The 25,638-nt window shown below is 39.9% G+C and overlaps 2 protein-coding genes across 6 annotated transcripts in view; one reads left to right on the top strand and one right to left on the bottom strand.

Moving 5' to 3' along the window:
• The window catches only part of POLK (DNA polymerase kappa), a 105,281-nt gene extending 102,603 nt beyond the window's left edge, over positions 1-2,678 (bottom strand). The window contains exon 1 of one of the 3 annotated variants that reach the window (XM_030566396.1): positions 2,608-2,678. The gene's annotated coding sequence lies outside the window, so the exon portion shown is untranslated. The other 2 variants (XM_030566398.1, XM_030566394.1) reach the window with 2 other exon arrangements.
• A 219-nt stretch (positions 2,679-2,897) lies between these two features.
• CERT1 (ceramide transporter 1) overlaps positions 2,898-25,638 on the top strand; it is a 141,953-nt gene continuing 119,212 nt past the window's right edge. For 2 of the 3 annotated variants that reach the window (XM_030566401.1, XM_030566399.1), the window contains exons 1-2: positions 2,898-3,312; positions 8,271-8,405. In XM_030566401.1, coding sequence (XP_030422261.1) covers positions 3,217-3,312; positions 8,271-8,405 — 231 coding nt within the window. In that variant the 5' untranslated portion in view covers positions 2,898-3,216. The remainder of the gene's footprint in view (positions 3,313-8,270; positions 8,406-25,638) is intronic. The other variant, XM_030566400.1, reaches the window with a different exon arrangement.

Here is a 25,638-nt window from a genome sequence, read left to right as displayed (position 1 = left end):
CGCAGCTGCGCCAATGTAAATTTTTAGTGTAGGCCTGCCCTTACACTACTTATTATGAGCGGGCATTAGTTCTGGTGGTCTTAAATGGGCAAAATGCACATCGTGAACTATATAACCAATGCTAGGAGATCACATTTTAAATACAGTCTTTGTTACAAAGTCACAAGCTATGTCATAAGTTCCCCAGTTTAGAGGAAATGCAGTTTTACAATAGCATTTCAATGACTCATGAACATCAGCAACTTACATGTCTGAAAAGTGAAATGGATTGCCTTATTCAAAATTTGTTCTTTAACACAGATCATTTTACACACTGATGAAATAGAAAACTGATTATACATAAGCCTTCAATACACTGACAATTTTCTACATCCACTTGTAAAACAGTAAAGTTGTAAGTCACTATTTTGGCAATTTTTCCCTACTGGTATTGCTCACCTTGTAAATATACATAAGTATGTTTTGTTAACCCTTTTCTTGTTTATATTTAGGCCAGATCTACACTATAAACTTATATCAGTATAACTACTTCACTTCGGGGTGTGAAAATCTTCATGCTTAAGCAAAGCATTTATACTGACCTTAACACCCACCCACTCGTGTAGGCAACACTAAATCAATGGGAGAGTTTCTCGTGCAGATATAGCTACCGCTTCTCACAGAGGTGGAATTATTAAGCTGATAAGAGCTCTCTTCTATCATCTTAAAGCGTCTTCACCACACCTGCCACACCTTCACCACACCTGCAGCTGTGTCAATGTAAATTTGTAGTGTAGGCCTGCCATTACACTATTCATTCATAAGTGATTTGAAAAACAACAACAAAAAATCACAAATATTTGTCATTTTGTTCTCTGAACTGTACAATATTATGTAGCTAAAAGTTTACTATATCGATTACACAAATATAAAGCATGACTTTCTTTTTTGAGTGCCAAGTTTGTAATAATGTTCCACCAACATACAATTTGCCTCCTCTTCTTGTAGCAAGATAATCAAAATTAAACGAAACCACTATATCAGTGATCCCCAAACTGTGGGGGCACAGAGGAACGTTTGGGGCAGAGGACAGTAGGGCCCGGGCCAGTCCCCATAGGGGGTGGGAAGGGAGCACGACCAAGCCCTGTCTACCCCCAGCTCTGCTCTGGCCCACCAGCAGCTACAGCCTCAAACACAGCCCAGCCCTGGCCCCAGGTCGCAGCTCCCAGCTGCAGCCCCAGCCCCAGCCCTTGACCGTGGCCTGGTTCCTGGATGCAGCCCCAGCCACAGCTCCTGTGGGGCATAGACAGATTATAGGTAAAGAGGGGCATGACATAAAAAGTTTGGGGCCCACTGCACTATATGTAATTAAACCTTGAAGGTATCTCTACACTACATACTAAAAATGGGCTTGTTGGACCTGGACTTTTGGACTTGGTGTTCCCTGAGCTTCAACACTGTATTGTACAACTTGGTTTACAATTCCTGGAACCAGCTTTCATAGGACCATACTGCACTATGCAGACCTTCTGACTAGGGTCCACAGCTTGACCTTCATACATACTGCAAAATAATAGGACCTGGACTAGTCTCACAGCAAGACTTGGGTTCTGACCTACTCCCCACCCCAAAAGGATCCTAGGATCTAGGTCCTGAGTGCTTGCTGACTTGAATCTGACTGATGTGTGTGTAGATAGAAGGGGGGCATGGTTGGGCTCAAATCAGAGCCAGAGCCTAGGCTAAGGCCATGTCTACACTAGAGAGTTTACAGAGGCACAGCTCTACTGATGCAGCTGCACTGCTATAAGATCTCCCATGTAGCTGCTCTAGGCTGATGGGAAAGAGCTATCCTGTGGACATAATTAAACCATTCTCAATACGTGATGATAACTGTGTTGGCAGGAGAGCATCTCCTGTCCACAGAGCTCTGCTCACACTAGTGCTTCTGTTAGTGTACTTGTCTCACCCGCCCCCGTGACATAAGTTATATGGACAAAAGTGCTAGTGTAAACATAGCTCTAGTGTGCAGTGCAGACATGTCCTGTCATGCCAGAAGAGCAGACTGTCAGAGTCACACACAGAGGCAGAAAGGATTTCTTTCCAAACCGCCGCTCAGAGGTTAACACATTTCCTTTGAGTAGGGCAGGGGACAGTGCTATGAATGGCCTTTCCCCCCTGCACACCTACTGCCCCCAAGTCTCTCTCTCTCTCTCGAGCGGAGGCGGGAACTGGGTAGAGAGTTATTTGGCGGCTGCTGCTTTCCCTCTTTCTGTCCCAGCTCCTCAGTGACCTGCATGAGTCTCAGCCCTTTCTGTACCGACCCCACGAAAAGTGGGCAGAGCCCAGCGTGCCCAGGACGCTGTTTTTACCTGTGGATGGGAAAAAAGCATCACTTCCGAGCTTCCCCTGCTGTCTCTCAGCTCGGAGTTGGCGGCACCTAACTTCCCCACTGCTCTCCCCCCCGCTTCCTGTGTTCTCAGTGCCTCCCTCCCCCCGCCTCCATATTGGTTAAGGGAAACGTTTGTAACTGGAGGAAACACAGAACCTGTTCCCCGAAGGACTACGCCTGGTGGGAGGGGAGGGAGGCCAGCCCCAACTGACAGCCGAAGTGAAGCGGTAGCGACGCACCTGGCCGAGCGCCGACTAGCGAACTGGGGGAGGGAGGCGCGGAGGCCGTAATGAGAAGACACGCAACCGAACCAAAATGGTTGTCCTTAGCTTTTAAATCAAGATCGGAAGCCTTCCCCCACCCTAGACTACAACTCCCAGGATGCAGTGCTCCATGAGGGTATTCCCATAATGCATCTCGCCATCAGAATCCGGGCCCCTCCCTCCAGACTACAATTCCCAGCAAGTAATGCGCCCCTCCAAAGTGGGGCTGGGGGGAGTTGGTAAATAGTGGCAGAGAGCAATCTCCTGCCTAAACTAAGATGGCGGCAGCAGCTGTGTTGGCGCTCTGAGCGGGGGCAGTCACTCGTCCGTTGCACTGTGGCTCTCGCTGTAGGTCGGGGCCGCGGCGCTGCAGTGAGGGCAGAGGCGGAGAGTCGAGTCACGGAGCCGCGGCCCCGGCAGCTGCAGAGAAGGCAGGCGCGGCTGGCGCCCCCCTGGGAGCCGAGAGGTGTCGCCCAGGTAGTGCCCCCCCAGCCGTCGCTCCCGTTCCCAAGGCAGGAAGAGGCTGCTGTGGGCGGGGGCCGCTCGCTGTTTCCCTGCTCGGTGGTGGCTGCGAGCGGTGTCTCCATGTCGGACAACCAGAGCTGGAATTCCTCCGGCTCTGAGGAGGATCCCGAGACCGAGTCCGGGCCGCCTGTTGAGCTCTGCGGGGTCCTCAGCAAGGTGAGCAGCCCCCTCCGCCCGGGGGACTCGGAGCCTCCCCCTTCCCGGGCGGGTGAGGACCGTGCGCACCCCCGCTCTGCCCGGCAGAATCGAGCTAGGATCCCCTGTCTCGCCGGGGTTACCCCTCCGAGGGGCAGCCCCGCACCCCTTTTCCCTCGCGGATACAGGACTCTGGCTTGGCTGGGGCAGCGGCCGCCTGACCTAGGGAGCCTGGCAGTGAGTCACTCGCAGCAAAACATCCACCCCTAGCCCGCGGGAGGGGCTGTAACGGCCCGCACACACCGCGAGGCCGTCCCCTCCAGTCCTCCCTGCTGCGAGGGGAACCCCCGCACTACTCTCAGCTCCCCCCCTTCTCTCGGGGAGAAGCCGAGCGCCGCTTTCAGTGCTCTCCTTCCTGTAAACCAGGCGGGGCGGGGAGCCCTTCCTCGCGGAGAGGCTATGCAGACTGTCTTAAAATCCATCCTCCAAACGGATGGGGGAGTCTCGCCTCCTTCCCTTCCTAAATGAGGAGGCATCCTCGTCATGAATGAGCGTCCCCTTTTCCCTTCTTTCTCGATCCGCACCCCTTGATGCCAAGTGTAAATTTTGGGACGGCAGGGTCTGTAACTAGAATAATTATCCTGCAGAATGTGAGTGCTGGCAGCGAGGGCATCTCCATTCATCAGGTTTTTGACTGGAGCCTGGCAATCTTCTCCTAGGTAGTGGGCGTTGCGGGCAAGGTTGTAATGATACCTGTGGTGACTGCTGTTGGACTCCACGCTGAGCCTGTATGGGGAAGAGGGAGAGTTCTTCGGGTTGGCAAGAAAACAAACAACCAAACAAGCTTTTCCTTTGCAAGACTTTTTTGCAGGATGTAGTAGTATGTGATGTGCACATACAAATCACTTCTAATCAATAGGGATACGTCAAAGAGGAGTGGCATGGCCTTTAGTCCCAGCATCAAAACAGTGCAATTAAATACCCTGATAGCAGAAGATCAGGGTGGAGGGGTGGAGAAGAAGGGAAAATTGCATGGATGCTTGCTTTTTTAAAAACAAAAAAAAATTATGTTGCTTATGTTTATGATGGGGTTGGATGGAGAGGATTAAACCTATTCCTGCCTTTTTCTTACTGTAAATTTAATAAAACAGCTTATGACGTGTGAGGTGATGTTAGGGAATTCAATTTTAAAGACTAAATATTCTGAGTGAACATTTCAGTAGCAGAAAGTAACTTCTCAATATATATCCAAATGTCCAGAGAATTAAAATGTTGTTTTTGCATCTCTCTGTCACTCTACACTGTAATGAGGGGTTTAAACCAAAACCAAATGTATAATCTCCGTATCCCATGACCTGTGAACCTCCCCTATATACTTAAAAACCTACCGTACTATGTTTTTTGAGTGAGTAGGGCTCTGTTTATGAACTCTTTCCAACTAAAAAATGTTTCTGAGCTCATAGAGGGGAGTAATGTTGAGGAGAGGAGGCTGGCCTTGGCACACTGATATGCAGGATCTCATGTCTGATGCTGGGGAGGGGACAGGAGGTACAGTGGTTTTTTTACATGATGATTTGGTTTGGAAATGTGGCTTATTGCCTAAGACTTCTGCAATGTTACCTTCTTACTAGGCAATCCAGATCGTTAAGTAAAAATCTGGTATTTGTTTGTAGTATGCCATCCATTTTAATATTGGAAAATGAAATGGAGACTAAAAATTGCATTCTAGGTCTTAATGGTTGGTTATCCTGTATGCTAAGTCCCAAGGTGTTACCCAAACATCTGTGTATTATTATATATGCACTATGTGCATTTTTTAGAGTTTTGTTTGTAGTGCATATGCTCATGTTACAGCTACTGCCTTTCCTGTAAACCTCCAAGTGAAAACACATAATGAGAAATATTCTGAATTATGAAATATGATAAAACCTGTTGCAGTGAACCTGCTGGAAGGTATTGTGTGAGTGACTGGCTAACTTTAATTTCTTTGCTAGTTTAATTAATATCTTCTGTAATACCTGAGAGGCAAATGCACTTAACTGAAATTATTGCATAATAACATGTTTAGTTGGCAAATAGGAATTAAATATAAAAAAAGCCTTTTAAAAACAAAACGACTCCAAACTAGCAGTAAAAGGTTGTATTTCCTTGCATTCCCTGCAGTGTCTTAGGTGCTTAGGATTTCATCATTTTTGCAGGAGGGAAAAGCTGGAGCTTATGGCTTGTCTATAGAGGAAGTTTATGGGAAGTTAATGCAAAATAGCTAGAGCCTTGGCTGCTCTTGTGAGTTATAGCTCAATAAAGCAGCCCCGGGCACCCTAGCTCACTCTCCGCCCACACTGGCAAGGCACATAGAGGGCTCTGATTCCACAGCTACAGCGCTGCTGGTACTCCACCTTGGCGAGTGAAATAACATTTGCTGCGCCCCCACTGGAGCGTCGCAGTGCCAGTGTGAGCAAGGTGTTGTGTTACTGCGCTGTGATCAACCCCTGGAAACATCCCATAATCGCCTTAAGTCAAGTGACAACTCTTGTCATTCTTGTGAAATTGGCTGCAGGAATGCAGAAATGCCCTTTCAGAGCTCTGGTTAGGAGAAGCTGGCTGCCAAGAAGAAGCAAACATTTACTGTTTGCTTTCAGTGTATGAGAGAGAGGTTGGGGGAGGTGGAGAAGGGGGTGTGAACTTACAAAACAGAATGCTGACATAAGAACGGCCGTACTGGGTCAGACCAATGGTCCATCTAGCCCCATATCCTGTCTACCAACAGTGGCCAATGCCAGGTGCCCCAGAGGGAGTGAACCTAACAGGTAATGATCAAGTGATCTCTCTCCTGCCATCCATCCCCAGCCTCTGACAAACAGAGGCTAGGGACACCATTCCTTACCCATCATGGCTAATAGCCATTAATGGACTTAACCTCCATGAATTTATCCAGTTCTCTTTTAAACACTGTTATAGTCACACACTCTCAGCACCTCAAAAACCCATTCTCTCTCCCCCCACATACACACAGCCATTCCCTGTCACACTCTACCGCACCCCATTTGAAAAGCACTTTGCAGTCACTTGCATGCTGGGATAGCTGCCCATAGTGCACTGCTCCCAGTGCTTCTGCAAGTGCTGCAAATGTGGCCATGCCAGTGCACTTGAAGCTCTCAATGTGGACAGACTACAGCGCTTTCCCTACTGTGCTCTATGAAGGCAGGTTTAACTCCCAGTGCTCTACCTCTCAGCAGCACAAAAGCACTTTTAGTGTGGAAGAAGAGTGTCCACATGAGGAGCTAGTGCAGAATAGCTATTTTGAGGTCTTTTCTCAGTCTAGATAAGCCCTCATTATTCCACAAGTAAGGGGAAAAGAAGCTAAATTTTAAGCTTGTTGATTTTTAAATGTATTTAATGCCTGCATTTCCCCATGTGTTGTCCTACTGATTAGAAATTTTAATCATTTGAAAAGCACTTTTTACAATGTGTGTATTGTTTATCACTTAAAGGTGGATACAAACTAAGAAAGATTTTAAGATATATCAGACTTTTTAGTTTCTGTGTCACATGTAAATAAATTCACTTGTTTAAGCAGGTAGAATTTTCTTTACCCGAGATCTTTTCTTCTGTCCAGTACTACGTTGAAGACATAATGGTGAATTTGGGACATTTTTCCTAGCAACAGACCAATGTCATAAGCACATGATTCTGATTAACAAAAGCTGTTCAAAGCTGTGTTAGTGGAGGAAAGAGTCTCTTCCCTTTTCCCATTCTTCTGCCTTTATTATAATGACAGAAACATAAAATGTTTTTCATTATTTTCTCATCTTGCTTCAGTGAGAATTTTCATTTTAGAACCACTGTCATGATCTAGTAAACATTTAAGAACAATTTTACCGAAGTTTATGAACATTTTTGTACTCACTTTCCCATTATTGCTCACTAAATAGTATTTCCTCTTCTAACTGGTTATTGCTTTTGAGCCGAATAATTTAGAGAGAACTTGTTTGCCAAAGTGTGTGCCCAATGCTGTATGTAACAGACATGGGTCTTACAGATTACCATGTAAGACTTACCCAGATATTACAGTCCAGACATGATGATAGACATCAGACATACAAGATACATTGAGGATCAAATCGTCATTCAGTGAATTTGTTAGGGTTTTTTTGTTTGGAAGTATGACCAATTATGATAGATTGTCATTAATATATTAAATACAGAATTCCATTGTCGTGTAAATATGTGAATGCAATGTCGTAAACAATTGTGGCATCATTGGACAAATCTGGTTAAGAGACGGATATTAAGTATCTTGGTAATCTGCAGCTAATGAGTCAGTGTGTACACTGTTAGTACCCAAAAGTGACTTTGAGACTTTGGCAAACGTTAAGTTACTAGTGTAAAAATGGTGATTTTTAATCTACAGAACTGTTTTAATTTGCTGTGAAGGGGAAATAAATGTATAAATGAATCTTTATATGATCTAGAGAATGAGACTTTTTTTTTAAACAGTATATTTATCTTATGGAAACAGTTCTTATGAAAGCTCACCTTCTGTTCTACTTAAATGGAAAGTTTAGCAACATTAAAACCAAAAGATTAACTTCTCAGCCTAAAAAAGATAAAACCTAACTGCTTTAACAATTTGTTTCTAATTTTTCACTAAACTTCTTTCTGCATCAGTGCACTTAATTGTAATGAACATTTTGTTATATTTGGATGAGCTACCGCTTCTACAGACAAGACACAATGTTAGTCTTATTGTTGTTGAAGCAAAATTGTCTTAAGATACTGTGCAACGCAAATGATTGATGAAAATGATGACAGTTCTGATCCAGGGGTAGCAAATCCATCATTTGAAGAGAACTTCAGGAAACTTTTTGTAGTTTTTAAATGATCATGAAATTTAATAAACAAGGTGTCTTCTCATCAGTATTTTTACTATTTTTAGACCTTACTCAGCTTTTTGAAGTTTATTTGTTTGTTCTCTACAGTGGACCAACTACATTCATGGGTGGCAGGACCGATGGGTAGCTTTGAAAAACAACACTCTAAGTTACTACAAATCTGAAGATGAAACGGAGTATGGCTGCAGAGGCTCGATTTGTCTGAGCAAGGCTGTTATTACGGTAAGCACTATCTCAAAGTTGATGTTTTTCATGTTTCACTAGAGCTTTATAGATAGATTACATTTATGGACAAAATGCTTGGTGTAAATGGCTAAGGAAAATGAATTTTGTGATAGTATGTCATCTTTTGTCAGTGGTTTAAAAGCAATATGTTTGCAACCAAACAGGGAACATATGTAAGATAATAAATAATAAATATGCAATCTAGGATGGAGATCATTTCTAACTTCTTCATTCCTCTGACACAACAGAATATTCTACAATAAAAGTAAAGATCGTCTGTGCAGTAGACAGTTTTCTTGGGAGTTGACTCAAGTCTGTGGAATGAACTCTCATGGGAAGTAGGGCCCATCACAAACCTAATCACCTTCTGCTCCAGGTGCAAGATGTTTCTGTGACCTTGCCTTCTCTAACATAAACATAGCTCTCTGTGTGTGTGCATGCGCATGCCCATGTCCATTCATGTAAATGTAGAACTATTAAATTAAAGAGTCCAAAACACTTCACTGTGCACACTTCTCCCCTGTCGAGAAGATGAGAGAACGTATAATGAATGTTAGTCACGTTGCTTAATTGCACTCTTGGAAGGAACTCAGATACTACAGTGATGGGTTATTAGAATCTAATAGAATAGAGTTCAAAAAAGTGAAGCAGCTCCAGCAAGCCTGGAAACCTTGTGGGTTCTTTTAGCTTTAGGATTATTATTGTATGGTTTCATGTGTTTAATGCTATAGAGAGCTACAAAATGTGAAGCAAATGTTAGATGGATTCAGTTAAATATTTGTCATCCTTTGAGTGTGTTATGTGATACGGAAAATACCAGATAGTGTTTTGTAATATATAAATGGACAAAAGCAGCAATGTTTTTAATCTTTCTGCAAGCTCAAAAAACAGAGTGTTTTTGTTTTTTACAGTTGTAAAATGGGGGTGAGGTGAGAATTTTACTACTTATAAATATTCCTTTCACAAAAGCTGCAGTTTTAATGTATTTGATTGGATTAACTATAGAAAGTACTAATTTTGAAAGGTAGATTGAGAAAGTAAGACTTTGCTATTTGGATGTTTGGCAGTTATGAACATCCATAATCTAAAATGCAAGTGGCCAAGCAGTGGTCTGGTAGGTTCTCATTTTGGATACTGAGTAGTATTTTAAGAGTTCTCGCTTATATAGATTAAGCATCAATGATGTGGATCTTGAGCAAAATATGACACTCTGATTATAATTAATGTGGCTAATTTTTGTTCAATATAAAATGTGAATAATGTAATCAAAGTATGTTTAGGCTTTTTAGAACTGGATGAGCACAATGTTTGGATTCTTAAGGGATTCTTGTTACATAAAAAGTAGACTGAGGTTGCACGTGGGTGACAATAACTTACATTTATAATTGTTTCAATATCGAGTTTCTTAAGACATTCAGTTGCATTTTCTACCCTTATTGTTGATCAAATTAAGAAATCTAAAATGTGCATCAGCTGTAAATAGCTACCTGCAAGGAAATCTTTGTTGGCCTTCATATTTCCTTTTAATGGCCACAAAAGAGCTAGTTGGCTTACGTATTTATACTCAAACTCTATATAAAAACATTAATAACTGATAAGATAAATATTAGCTGAAGAAGGGCAGGAGACTTTTTGTATCAGCAAAAATTGTTCTCTACTGTGTCTGGTCTATGATTGCATCAATGGAAAGTGGAAGTCTTGACTTCTCACTATAATGAGTGTTTGGCGATGATACAGAATTGACGCAGTCAGTCTTTATTAGGAATATCTACTTGTACAGACCTCTAGGCTTTAAATTTAGCCTATCTTTAGTGTGTCATGATCTTGACAGATCTCATAAGTCAGGCACAGTTAATAGTTTTGTGTACAAGTTCTGAATGGCAAACAACAGTGCAGGAAGTGGAGTGTGTGGCAATTGTTCCTTGGAATTGATATTGAAAGAACTGCCTCAGCATGATAGTAGATGGCACTATACTAATAGGTTATATCTTTGGTATGAGATGTAAAACATTTGTTGTTGAAGGACAAATTCCATGGTGCTTTTTTGAAATAAAAGGTATAAGCTCGCGTATGTGATGGGTACATTCACATTTAGGCAGTACTTCCATTGTAGCTTTCAGTATTAGGACAACAATAATGTTGTGCATGCTGGTTACAGAGCCACAATACCAGCCATGAGACCTGATAACATGGTTTTAAGGGAGCCACTTCTTCCCCCAAGTCCCCTCTTCTGATCTCCTCTAGATGCTAGCAATGCTAGTTTATAGAATAGAGTTTACTAGTGCTTTTGCTAGTATTAGTTCTCTTTGTAGTGGGGAAACCGCCCTCCTCAAACCAGCATTGCTTGCTGACTGGGAGATTGAGCTGTCCCATCTAGCTGCTGACCCCCCTCTCCTTGCTGAGGTCTAATTAAAAAAATTAAAACAAAACTGTAGGTTACAGATTAGATCTCGTGTCTCATTATTGCTTCGAACGCTGATCTGGCGACTTATGTTCTGCAGTTGGCCTCTGTTGTTTTTGTGCTTCATACCATCACTGCTGATGTGCAAAAGAAGGACAAATTGCTGTTAAATTTCCACAGTACCAACTCTCAATGGTCATATGGCTCAGCAGAATCTGTATGGTATTACTATAGTCCTAGCTCTAATAGCAAGGATTGCATTACTACTAAAATTGCAGTTATTTTCATATAATATAGCTTGTAAAATACTTTGAAAACCTGCAGAATTAAAATATTTTATAAGGTGTATGTATATGGTCAGAACAGCCCTTCAGCATGGAGCTTTGACTAAACATTTGGAAAAATGTCAATATTGAGAAATCCTCAGTGAGTCTTAAACTCTAATGGCCATATACTACTAAACTTTATTACAAGAAATAACTGATGCATGGAAGACCAGCCCCCCCCCCCCCCCCCCCGTATCATTGCTCCAAATAATCTATAACTTCACTGCAAATGGGCTTCTTTATTAATCATGCTGTTTTAATCGCCAATGATCCCTATATTCTACTGTAGCAAAACTGTTTTTATTTTCCATTTGTAAGACCAAACAAGACTCCTAAATTTTCATGCAGTTCTATAGATTTTTCTCAATTTTTGCTTATATTTACACTGAGATTATTGTGACCAAACCAATACGAAAATTGTGAAATGTACACTGAAGTCGATAAGTACCAAGGACCATTCTTGAGATTTTCATAACATTTCGTTGTCATAGTTCTGTATTGTAAAGAGAGATGTTTTAGATTTAGACACTTACAGTGAGGGCACTTGGGACATGAGTAGTCAGCATAATTTCATATTGCAAAGAATATCAAGAGATTGGAATAGGTGACGATGTCCTCTTCATTAAAGTCTAGCTTGTTAATGCTTATCAAAAGCAACTTTTTCTACAGACTTGGTAAATACTCAAATTTTTCAGCAAGCTTACATTTCTGATTTCCTTTTCATGACTAGATTTATTTCTGGATTATTTACAGTATGATCTTGGTTGCCACTGTTTATTGGAAACTAATGGTGAAAGCTAAAAGGAAATATAGGAAGACACAGTGAAATTCTTCTTTAAATAGACTGGCTTTTTAAATAGTAAGAAAGGATATCCTACATTTGTCAGTTTGAACACATACAGATGAGTTTCCTGTGAGAAATAAATTCCTTTCACAGTCTCCATGTTTTACAACTTGAAAATATAATTTAACTCTTGAATGATTTCTACTTTCTTACTAGTGAATATAAGAAGTTGGGGTGTCAAATTACTGTTAAACAAAAAATATGCTCAGAACAACAATTAAATTGCCTTGCATTTTCTTTTTAAGAAGTCTTGTTTATAAAATACAATTCAGGACTTGGATTAATTGAAGTTTGAAACTTTAAAGGGAAACTTGACTTTATCAGTAGTTCTAATCTCCTTAAAGTTGTCTCTTGTATTTCATTTTAAAATATATACAATGAGAAATGTAGAATGGTCTCTTGAATTTATCCAGGGTGAAATTAAGCAATTTTATAAGTGCATTTAAAGGATGCATAAGGATATACTTTCCAGGTAGCCCATTAAGTGAATCTGTGGGCTAATTTTCTCCAGCTTGAACACTCTGAACGAGCAATATTACTAATAAAGAAATTCCAGTTAAAAGATAAATATACACTTATGACTGTTGTCCACTGGTAGATTTGATTAAGTTTTAACTCCTTTCCAACTTTAATTTGTAAAAAATAAACCTCTATATAAAGCCTGTTTAACAAATATTTAGCATTTAAGTAAACAATTCTTTTTTTCCTGGTTTGGCAGAGTATTTATTCAGCCTCCTCTTTACTAAAAAGAGGCTCTGAACTAGTTTAGAAATGGAGAATATATGGGCTGTGAAATCACTAACTAGATTCTGAGGCTTATTTGAAGTAGAAGGTGATGAGGACGTCTGGGTTTTAAGGCATATCTTAAATAACCAAATGGATATTTCCAGATTCGAGTGGGCGTAGGATAGAATTGGAGAAGTGATTGTAGACAGTGACCTTAGAGATAAGAGGAAGATGGGACAGTAGTTGGAGAGGTAAGTGAGGTTCGGGGTAGGTTCTGAAGATGAGAGAAAATAAAACATGCTTGTATTATCAGGGGAAAGAGCCAAAGAAGAATGAAAGGTTAAGGAGAAAAGTAAGGAAGGGATGAGAGTGTGGAGCAAGGGAGATCTGGGGATAGGATGGGCTGAGTTACTGGCGCAAGTGGAGCTTTCTACATGCACCCCTGCCCTGGACAATTTTGGTTTAACAATCATATTTTCCTATTTTAAAAATATTTCTCTTTCCTGTTTGAGTCTTTCACACAGCAGCAGGGAAACGGGCAAAGTGCTGTTATGCACAAAATCTGAAAATGAGAAATTTTGTTTTCATCTTTGAATTATTGTGCTTAACTGTTATTAATAGCTTTGGTAGGTAGATGTTTGGAGAACTGAATTTTAAATTGATTATGGCCTTTTAATTAGTTAACTACATTTTTGGGTGATGTGCTTGGAAAGCAAAAATTGCGTCTGTTTTCTTGGGATGGCATTGATATGGAGAGGGATTCCTTTCAGTAGTAGTAATTAAACTAATTCCTAAGTAAGGAGTGAAAAATAACTGACACTGATCCAGATTATGTTGGACAAGTTGTCCCAATCCACAAGTATTTACAGAATCATTCTTTTTTAGAATGTTTTTAATTACAAACACATTACTGTAATAAACAGTTACTCTACATTCAGACACGGAATTAATGATAAATTGTATAGTGTAAAAAAATATTCTGGACTGACTGCAGTTAGTATCCTTCAAGAAAAAAGCCATTTCTCTCAATATTGCATTGTTTTGAGTTCATCCATGTGTTAAAACTTCTTCTAAAGTGAGGGATATAGTCTATTACAAAATGGGCTAAAATTGTTTATGACCGCTGCTTATATACAATAAATATATGTATTATCGTAGCACTTAGGAGTCCCAGTCATGGACCACTACACAAGAAATTTATGCTATCAGTGTTGCTTTTTTTCCTTTTTATTTTCACATTAGCTTTTTATTGAAAGATTTGAATATTAAATTTGACTGAATGTTCAGAATCAGAATATTTTGGTAACAGCAATCTTTGTCAGAACACATGACATACAGGCCAGACATGTTATACATCAGAAATATACGTCATCCTCCTGGTTGTTGAGTGTTCCATAACAAAAATTCTTTGGACTACTTCACCCATGCTCTATCAGCCTCAAATATACACTGAACATCCTGATCATTGCGTAACTATTACAGCTGTTTGTGATTAAACAAGGCTTGTTCCTCACACGCACTTGTACTCCTTAATTCTGCTGAATCTGTGAATTTGCATTCATTTTCATAAAAAATTATGATTTGCCAAATACTAGAAATTACTTGTAATATGCGGCAGAAGCTGGACTGGGAAGGACAAACTATTAACTGTTGTTGAAGTGCTGACAGTTTTCTCTGGGGTGTCCAAAACAAATAGTTGTGCCCAAGAAGCTAACAATCTAAAATATACAGGTATAGTTAATAGCAAACAATACGAAAATACTTGCAAGGAAGTTAATTTTTTTGCAGAAACTTTCAAGTCATTTTGCAAGCTAAACTCCATGTGAAATTTTCCCATTAAGTTATAAGTGTCTTACGTCTACTAAAGAAATTAGGCACTTGGTTGGTAAAATCTGGGGAGCAGTTTACAAAATTGGTCAGTTACTGTATTAAATTTGTAGCCTATAGGTGCATAGGTGTATGCATAGGTATAAGTTAAGGCCCTAATGCAATGAACCTATAGTTCACAACGCCTACAAAACAATAGCTTAGCTAAACTAATAAAGGCATAAGACCGAAAAGCCCTAGCATAAGTAGCGAATCAAAAGTAAACCTAGAATTTCATAGAATCTCAGGGTTGGAAGGGACCTCAGGAGGTCTAGTCCAACCCCCTGCTCAAAGCAGGACCAATCCCCAGACAGATTTTTAAACCCAGATCCCTAAATGACCCCCTTAAGGATTGAACTCACAACCCTGGGTTTAGCAGGCCAATCCTCAAACCACTGAGCTATCCCTCAGTACTTCCCATAAGATATCACAGGATAGAATGCTGTAATGACCAAACTGCTGACAGGTAATCCCAAGATTCTAGTCTATACGAATTTAGGATGTTTTAAATTAGGGACATCAGCAGATCATGAGACTGCCATGGTAACTAATGGATGTGTATATGTAAAAGATTAATAGCCTATGGGAGAAGGGTACCCTAACGTTAGTAGGGAAAAGGGGCTGAAATTCGTATTGAATATGCCTTGGGTATAGTGGTGTCAGTGTAACACATTATAAAAGCTGTATCCCAGCCTTGCACGCCTTGGGAGATGTTTGGATAATGACCCCTGGTGATGATGGTGATTGTGTAGGGGAAGATAACTAATACTTCAGGTTGTTTTGCAAGAGCTGCTGCGAGTATATGGATGCTCAGTTCGTTCTGTTTTCTCTCTTCCTACCTTGCTGGGTTGGAGAATTGATAACTTCGCTGTTTTAATAAAACTATTACAAATACAGAAAGTTTTTCTGAAGTGTGTGTGTGTGTGTTGCAACCATGCGCGTTGAGGTTCCCAATAAGACAGGCTAACGGAGATGTCTCTTTTAGCTCATGCAATAGAGACTCCTGCATTAAGCTCCAGAGGTTCCAGGTTTGAGCCTGGTGCCAACAGATGAACATTACACTAATTTGGCAGAAATCACTTTCCCCAGCATCAGCAGGACAAGAAATTCTGTACTCTTGTGGCTGGAGACGTATTACAAGAAAATCTTGACTAGTAAAATACGTAATTTAAATATTGCAACCTCATTGTTAAAATGCAGCTCTCTCAAATAAACCAACTTTAAGGCTTGTTCAGGAGGTATGTAGAATACTTGCTTCCATCACCACTTGTTAAATTTCCAGGCAAACACCTTTGTGCTTTCTCCAGTAATGCCCTTCTCACTTGTGAGAAACTCCCATAAACATCTGCAAAGCTACCTCATCCTTCTTAAAAGTCTGCTTTGACACGATGCCTACAAAAAACTTGACAACGGTTGGGCAGTTGGTGTATTGACCAATATTCTTATTGTTTTCTTGTACTCCTCCAGTGATTTTGTTTGTCTCCATCTTTTTCTCTTGTTTTATACTTAGATTGTAAATTCTGGGGTAGGGACCGTCATTTTGTTTGTTCAGCACCTAGCGCAGTGGGGATCTTGTCCAGGGCTAGGGCTCCTTGGTGGTATGGCAATACAAATAATAGTAATAAGAATCACTTTTGTGCTGTTAGTCAATATTCCTCATCTACACATCCAAGAACTGCATTAGCCTGTTTAGGGTATGTCTACATTTAAAATACTACAGTGGCACAGATATGCCACTGTAGTTGTGCTGCTGTAGCACTTCAGTGTAGACATGATCTATGCCAACAGGAGGGATTCTCCCATCATCAGAGGTAATTGACCTCCCTGAGAGGTGGTAGCTAGGTTGACGGAAAAATTCTTCTGTCAACCTAGCATTGTCTGCACTGGGACTTAGGTTGTCTTAACTATGCTGCTTAGGGTTCAAATTCTAGTGTAGACCAAGCCAGAGTAACAGCGTCTCAACAGGAGCTCATGTTCAGTTTTCTAACAGAGACCCCTGAGACCTCTTTAGAATTGCTGCTTTCTAGGATATAATTCTCTGTCTTCCATTCTTTGCTGCTAGCGGTACTTTCCGTTGGCAATATTAAACAGGACGGATTGATTAAATCAAAGTGATTTTAGATTGGCAAGTGGGAAACTTTGATTTAAACTCCTGATTTTACTTTAGTCGTTCTCCTAAAGAGAGGTTCATTCTCATTGGTTTGTAATCATTAACATGTTGATTGACAACCTAATATAACCTTTACACTAAATTTGGTACACTTATTCAACTAGGGGGATACTCAAGTAATTTAAATAATTATATATCTTAACATGCATGTATTCAGATTCTTACTTTTTATAGTCCATTTAGGAAATAGTGAATGATATATTTCTCAACAGAGTTTTTTGTAACGTGATTTATGGGAAGCTGCATCGGGATGGAAATGAGATTTCAGCTAAATATACAAAACCAGCATTTAAATATTTTTAGTTAAATAAAACTACTTTAAATGTGTTGGATACACAGGAGGAAAAAAATTAATTAGAACATGTTTTGATCTTAAAACTAATTGATTTATTAAGCAAAGGAAGTACAGAATCATAGAAATGTAGGCCTGGACCTTGAGAGGTCACCTAGTCCAGTCCCCTGCGTTGAGGCAGGATAAAGTTATACCTAACAGGTAAGTTTGTATAACCTGTTCTTAAAAGACTCCAATGACAGGAATTTAACTATCTCCCTTAGTTAAGCACTGAAATAGGGTTCTATCCTTCAAATTAGAAAGCTTTTCCTAATATCTAACCTAAATCCCCCCCTGCTGCAGCCGAAACCCATTACTACTTGTTCTGCCTTCAGTGGATATGGTGAACAATTAATTACTGTCCTCTTTATAATAGCCCTTAATATGTTTGAAGACTGTCAGGGGGTCACCCTCCCTCCCCCGGTCATCTTTTTGTCAGGGTGGATATGCCCAGTTTTTCTGATCTTTCCTCATAGGTCAGGCTTTCTAAACCTTTTATTATTTTTATTGCTCTCCAAGTTTGTTGACATCTTTCTTGATGTGTCACCTGGAATTGGACTCCAGCTGAGGCCTCACCCATACCAAGTAGAGCAGGACAGTTACCTTCTTTCTTAAATATGACACTCTAGTTAATATATCCCAGAATATTTCCTTTTTTGCAGCTGCATCAAATTGTTTGATCATACTCAATTTGTGATCCAGATCGACTATAACACCCAGATCCTTTTTGGCAATACTACTGCCCATTAAAATCAATGAAAGTTAGCTGTATAACTTTCTTAGGTGCTTCTGAAAATCCCAATATCAGGGGTGAAAGTGGGCCAGTACAGAGTACCAGTAAGAAGTAATGTTGCTGCCCCTTTTGCCTCCCCACCTGTCGGCGGCCCTGCTGGTAGGGACCCTGCTGGCAGGCCTGCCAACGGGCGTAGGGGTGTAAAATGGGCAGCTCCCTGGGACCCAGTGATTTAAAAGGGCCCCCTGGCTCTCAGCTACCACTGCAACGGCCAGAGCCCTGGGCCCTTTTAAATCAATGCCGGAGCCCCAGGTGGCATGGGCCAGGCAGCACAGGTGGGCTGGCTGGGGGAGCTGGGCCCCCATACCAGTAAGTCAACTGTGCTACTTTCACCCCTGCCCACTGGGCACCTATCTACATCTTTAGACGCCTAGACAGCTTTGCAAATCTGATCCCAGGCCCTTCAGGTTTTTAGAACTAGTAATCACATCCTCACCTGTTTTTTATTTCTTATTTGGAAGAGGAAAGCAAGTTTTCCCCTTTTTTCAGTTCCCAGTTGGTTTCTCAACTTTAAATGAACTAATCCAAATAAAAATATTCTCTCTGCACCTGCTAGCTAAACTGAAACCAAAATTAATTAAGGGACAGAAGCTTTTCTTCATAACAAAGGAAGTACTTTTACCTGAAAAAAGGGAAATACCAGCATTCATTCTATTGTAAGGACTGAAAATTATGTAGATAATGCAGTACCTGGCATTGTAATATATCTGTAAAGCTTGAGTTAACGTCGAAAGTAATGTTAGGGCCTGGTTGATCCCTCTTATTCTGATACAATGAAAATAGCAGCACACTTAAACTCATGAAAATCTGAGGAAGGCTCACTGCAACACATTTATTTGAATTATAAATTATAATAGATTATATTAAATTTAGGCCTTCAAACGTTGTCATAATTTCAAATTTAATTTTAAGTACATTTTTCTTTTAAATCTGATTTTAAATGAAAAAAAGTTTTAAGTCGTCAATTTTAATCCACTTTAGTATTAAAGCCGTTGTTTGATTGCACCCAGGCAATCGAGATTGTGCTCTATAAGTGACATGTCTTCATTATTTATCATTCCAACAGTCTTTGCTGATAAAGATTATAGATGACAGTGATTTTATATTTTCTTCTAGATTGATAAAAATATTAATGCTAGGTAGAGAATTGATCTCTGCAACACTTAGAAAAAGTCCTACTTAATGAAGCTAGAGATAATCTGTTTTTAACCCACATAATGAAGGCCATATTGATTTTTTTTGTAGAGTGCTAGCTGTTTAATCAAAATGTCAGACAGTACAAAGGCAAAAATGTTACAGGAGTCTAAACTGTTAATGTAATATTACCTTAATCAGTAAAATTCATTTGGCAGGACCTGTATTTTCATGTTTTATGTCAACCATTCTAAAACATGGTTCAGTTTGATGTTGTTCTGTGTGCCCTATAACTACTTCGGTCATCCAGTTTATCTTTTTAAAATATTGGCACAAAATTCTTTGTTATAGTACTCAGAAACTACCCCCATTTTTCAAGATTAAAAAAAAAAGATCTAAAGTGTTCCATGACCATTCTTTTAAAAATCTGGAATGCAAATTATATGGGAAACCTACTGATTTAAGGCCTCACTAGTTACTGTTGGAATAGAAAATATTTTATGCTGATATAAAAACATCCTCCAGCTTTTTTCCAAATACAGAACGAATATTGATTGAAGAAATCTGCTGCCTTTTCTGCATTAACAGCAGTTAATCTAGTTAACAGTAGTCTATCTAGTAATCGACCTATACCATCATTAGGAGCCCATTAGTTCCTTTTGTACAATTTAAGCATTTATTATTCTTAATCTTATTTTTCACAGTTGTTTTTCACTTTTAGGTTCCCTTATCAGTGTTGAATTAGACCCATTCAGTAGCTCTTCCAGCTTCTTGAAGAAGTCAAGAGATGACTCCCTCAGCTGGGGGTATACACACCTGTCCGCCATATAAGGGAGATAGTGAATGCAAACTAAGTATCACAATACCCTTATTTTGCACTGCAAAGTGATATATTTGCTTTAGAAGGAACCTCAGACTGGACTGTTAAGGAAATGGCTGTTGTTCCTTCATGTATCTTGAGGAGTTGCTCTGTCTAGTGCACATTATCCTTTGCTGTGCACGTTGGCATTTTAAAAAAAAAAAACAAAAAACCCAACAACCTTCAGTTTGGTGCTTCCCCAGATTCTTTTGGCCTGTCATATATCAACAAGCGAATCGTTGCATGTTCCATCCTGAATGCCAATGGACAGTCTGAATAGGAATCCAAAGAGGTCCTGTTTGTAATCTTATTAGTTTTAGGTGTATCCTTTGAGAGAACAGGACTGCTAGATAAAAGCATTGCAGGCTAACAATGCACTTAGGTTGTTACAGAGTATGCCTCATAATACCTTGATTTTTTTTTTTTCCCCTGTGAGGTTGACATCAGCTAAAGTGGTACCTATTGAGCTGGTTAAGTTTCAGTCATTTAGGTCCCAAATGATTTTTTTAAGAGATGAAGGGATTAATGTTAGGGCCTGGTTGAGTCAGGAAGCATGCACTCTCCTAAAATTTAGCCCTTTTGGAAATCTGTAAATCACCCAAAGACTGCTGATCTTCTGGAGTACATAATTAAACATCAAGAGCGTGCTCCTAGTTGATAGGTACAGACACTCATAGGTGGAACAGACTGCTCCATTAACTTCTGTTTGCAGTTTGAGAAGTTCCTCTGTCTTCCGCAGGTTTATTTCCATTCAAGCTGCTATTATGTTGGCAGTCCCTGGCAATCTTGGGACCAGTAAAAATAATATAGGTGAAAAAGACACAAAATGAAGAATGTCAGTTGTTCTCAAAATTAGGGACTGTTTATCCCTTGTAAGGAGGCTTGCTCTGGAAGGTCTTCTGAAAACTCAGCACCAATAAGAATAAACATGATATCAAGGAGCATGAGTGCAACACTATAACTCTACAGACTGGGTATATTTCTTAGTAGTAAATGGCCTTTTGAAGTTGTTGGCAAGATAGCCTATGAAAAGTGAAATTTCCTACCTGAGGAATCTAGAGTTTACTGTCTGCCAAGGAACAGGTAATGTGCAGTTCGTTTGTGGTCCATGAAAAGGCAAGTTCAAATGTGGAATCACCTTACTTCTGCTTAATAGAAATAGATCTAGAACTTGCAGCTAGAGATGCATTCCACAGTTCCTCAAGAAAACCTATTTTTCTTCCCATCCCAGATGATCCCTAGAATTTTTTCCCCCTCAAACATGATCAGCTGCCCTAAACATAACATCAAAACAGGCAAATGCTCTGACAGAAGGCGGGGGAACCCTCTCAGTTGAATGGGGCCATCTTGATAACATTTCTCCTCAGACCAGACTGGTCTATCAGATTTTCATTATCATCTTCTGAAAAGTGAACAATGAGTACAAATTTGATGCTTAATCTATGCCCCAGTCAATTAGCTGATGGGTAATCTAAGAAAATTCAAATACCTCCAGACCCTGCAGTTGATGAAAAGAGATTGCTAGAATCTTCTCCTGGATCTAGGAGAAAAAAATGTATTTAACCCCGTTTTTGGTTACTTCACTTCCTGACCCTTCCATGGGGCCCCTGTGATGTTCCAAGGATTGTTGAACGCTGTTCTGTGACCACCTGCAATACAGAGCAACTTATTTAGATTACATGGTTGTCTTCATTTGATTATGAATTCCATATTCGGTCTCTGAGTCTTACTGAGCAGAACTCATGGCCAATCCAACTAAGTGTACTCTGGGAAAAATAGAAACTGAGTGTGTGGGTTGGGTTATGTATGCAAGAAAAATCAGTTTAAACCCATAGTAAATCTTGCTGAGAAAAAATCAGTTTGAACACATAGTGAGTCTTGCTGAATTACCACCAAAAGAATAGGTGCTGTCAGTGTTTGGATCACCTGGATGTTAATTTCTCTGTATTGTCTTGTGCTCCCATCCCACCAATGTATCTTGTGTGGAAGAATACTCTACCCCGGGTTAATTCTTCAAATGCTTGTGATGGTATGGTTACCCAGTTTAAGGATGTTCCTTGTAGCTAACCCATCCTGTGGAATCCAGACCTTACTAAAAACATTTGTTTTGCCTCCTGGTGCACTGATGGGTCTAACAGCTGTCCTGTCCCAAGCGTGGAAAGGGATAGAGAGCCCAGTCCTTTTTCATTTTCTTTATGGAGAAGTTGTCATCAGAGGTAATGTCTAGCTACCAAGTAGGTTTGTGGTACTCCCTCTATTACCTCTTCAGGTTTTCTTTTACCTTGTCATTGACCAGATACTGTTCTAATGGTTGCATGTGGTGGATATGTGCCCCTGCATCACCCACTTCTATTTAGCCATTTTCCTTGCGAGTGCCTCATCAGCTGGGCAAACACCACTCCTGTGCAGACTCTTTCCTGGATAGAGGTGGGGCTTTTATGTTCTGTCAAGTGTACCTTCATCCAGACTCCTGGGGGATCTGTGTAGGACATGTACACCACATCCTTGGAGACCTGAGGAAAGAATTAACCTGCTTGCTTTTACTGCTGGGATCTGAAAAGGAGAGTGTGAGTGTGGGAGGTTTTAAGCTGTTATGAAAAACAGTGATTCTCTCCAGTCTCCTTCAAGCAGGAACAGAGAGATGATCTTTGGAGATGTAAAATACATTCCTGAACTAGGCATCCTGAAATGGAACAAATCATAGTGCTGCTAAACAGACAGATGAAAGTGTAGGATTATGACCCCTCCCCCTTTTTGTATATCCCTTGTTGGGGGAACTTTGTTTGTCTGTTGGCTCTCCTTTAAAAGGGCAGAAGAAATTGTTTAGGGTTAGTTAGCTTAAAACCAATCTTTCCCTCACCTGTCCACATTGAGTAATTAAGAATGGAAATGATTTGTAATCATTGTCTGAAAGTTTAATATCTTGTTAATTCAGGCAACTGCCAGAGAGATCCCATATGTGTATTTTGGTCATCCTGGGACATCTCAAGCAAAAGCGGAAGCCCAGTCTCCATATTAATTTTAAAAAGTAGCTTTCAAACATTCTGTGGGGTGTATATATACTATATTCATGACCATGCTATCTGAACACCTCCATCATAGAGGAGCAAAAAGGGAACAATTCCAGATTTGTCTTTGCCAGGTTATTATTGAAAGACAATATGAAAATTAGTAAGCACAAAGATGTATTCATATCTTATTGAGTGGATCCTCCTATTTCATGAGTCTTGCTCTTTCTAGACCTGCAGATTAATCAAATTCATTAAGGCAGCTGTGAACTTTAGGAATTGAAGATGGTGGTCTAACATTAGGACAGCTCCATTGTACATTTCTTTTTTTAAATGTCCCCTTGCCCCCACTTTTGATTTTAAGCTGTAGTTACGCCCTGGAAGATGACAAAGTTGACAGTGGAGTTTTCCACATTTCTCTCGGTGACTTTGAAATAAAACTAAATTGGCAAGTTGTGTGTCATTTTTGCAAACTCAACTTGGGATCTGAAAGTCTAACTGGCTTTCTTGCTTCCACATCATTGTTAAGGGTCTACCTTTGGACCTTTGCCTCATGCAACAGCACTGTTAACTGAGTAGAATCAGTTCATGTTCCCCGAGTGTACTGTCTCTACAGTGATGACAATTTAAAGAAATGAATCTCTTCAGAAAAGTAAGCAGATACGACTTTAGAATCATATCTAGTCTCTTTTACTGCACTTTAGCATTTTTAAATGCCAGAATAAACCCTTGTACCACATAAAGAAATGTGTACTTTAAGAACACCCTACATCTTTGTTTCTTACCATGTCTTGGAGCACACCTCTAAAATATCTTTAGGTATTCTGGTTTGCAACAGGCAAATAAGCATGCCAGATATACTACCTGCTTCCATCCTCTTACATATGGTACTGGTTCAGAACGTGACTTTGAACTGAATTACAGTTTATGTTGTCAGATCCTGTGTAACTTCTGTCCATAGTTTTCAGCTACATGTTCACATTTCCAGATATCTTCCTTTTTAGGATAGTGGATTGTGACCGTTTAGTTCAACACCAAAAGCATGAATAAGCTGGAAGTTCAAGCATAATGTCCTTGAGGAATGTTTATAGCAGAACGCAGAAGAAAATATGAGCTGAAAAGGAAATGGAAGAGAGGGTGCGAATTTCTAAGCTTTGGGTTCAGTCTAGAGCTGCGACACTGGGTGTAGAGCCCTATCTTCCAAAAGCAATTGTTTCCTCTGTCTCCCAAGTAGTCAACTTAAATATGGTCTTTCCCCATGGCACTTGTGTATTGGGAGTAGAAAGAGAACTAATGGTTACCCATTGATTACATCAAGAGACCAAGATAATCTTCTTTACCATGTCATGACTTTGTAAAATCTTTTAAAGGAGAGGGGCACAAGTTTGACAAGAAATCAACATTTTTGTAAAACATAATTTTGTTCTTTCACAATATTTTTCCTGATAGTTTTATTAGCTGCACTAAATCATGTAGTATTTAACATTTATTTTTTAAAATAAGATGAATAATGGTCTAGTGCATAGATCTCTTACTATAAGCTAGTGAAAGGCTTTGGTAAATGAGTCCATGGAGAGAGAGAGAGACCTATTCATGCTGTGTCGGAATAAGAATATGTTAATACTTGGGCTTTTGAGACAGTGAGATGAAAAGTATGAAAATTGAGTATTTTATGAAAAGTTTCTAGCTTGGGGACATTTTATGTAAATATTCTATAGTGTTATATATGTTTGATTTAGAAATATTGAAAAAAGATGACAATCAGCAGTTAAATAGTTTTATACAGTCGGTTACAATAAAACTCCATAGCAAGGCTTCCACCAGTTCCACCCACACTCTCCTTGTCAATTCAAATATATTAAGTTCCCTAATTCTAGTTCTTGTGAAATATTTATATCATACTAACTTTCACTCTTGTCAGGACTGCCTATATAGATAAAACTGCAGAGATATGGAACCTTTTCATTGAACAAAACGTGGTTTCTCTCCATCCTCCATCATGGATCATATTGTGTACACTTAATTCAACAATGCTTTTCTGGCATTAATAGGACATTATTTATACTTGCCATGTATTATAGTGTAAAAGTGTCAAGCTGTAATTGTGCCTTCATAGCTGTATAATGCATTGCTTTTTTATCAATATCTGTTATATGCTGGAAAACTGTACACACAGACTTCCTGCCTCATTCCTAGTTACAGCACCAGCTAGTCTCATAGCTGCTGTCACTTGAGTTTGGAGTGAGAGAGGGGACAGTACAGTGGTCCTGGCAACACTTTATCCCCCATGTGTTAATTTCCCTGTAGGCTTCTAATCGTCCCATTCAGTCCCTTAGTTTAAGTACTGCAAAATAAGTACAACAAGCAGGTTTTCGTTTATGAAACACCTATTGTAATTAGAGAATTAAAATTGCAGCAGGAATTCTATTCAAATTCTATTCTTCAGTCGTTTCTAAAATTCACATGCATTGTTAAATTGGGATGCCAGTTCAGCACTCGGTAGAGGGGCTCAGGGTAGCATTTGTGTGAAGATGTACGTTCTTTTGATCAAGAGGTTCTTTTGCCTCCCAACCTGCCAAAAAGACTACTTTTTTGAATTTCAATTCTTTTGGTGTTTGCATACAGAAACAAAATGGGGAACATAGTATCCATATGGAATTTACCTATTGAGGTGTAGTTACCAGGCAGTTCAGTTTAAACACAACACTGGATTATTTTAAATTTAAAAAAATTATTTAATTACAAAGAGACGTTTTAAGTGAGTACAAGTAT

This window comes from Gopherus evgoodei, chromosome 6, assembly GCF_007399415.2.
Source record: "Gopherus evgoodei ecotype Sinaloan lineage chromosome 6, rGopEvg1_v1.p, whole genome shotgun sequence".
NCBI classification, from domain to species: Eukaryota; Metazoa; Chordata; order Testudines; family Testudinidae; genus Gopherus; species Gopherus evgoodei.
The sequence above is the reverse complement of the archived record's forward strand: the minus strand, read 5'-3'. Positions and strand labels throughout refer to the sequence as shown.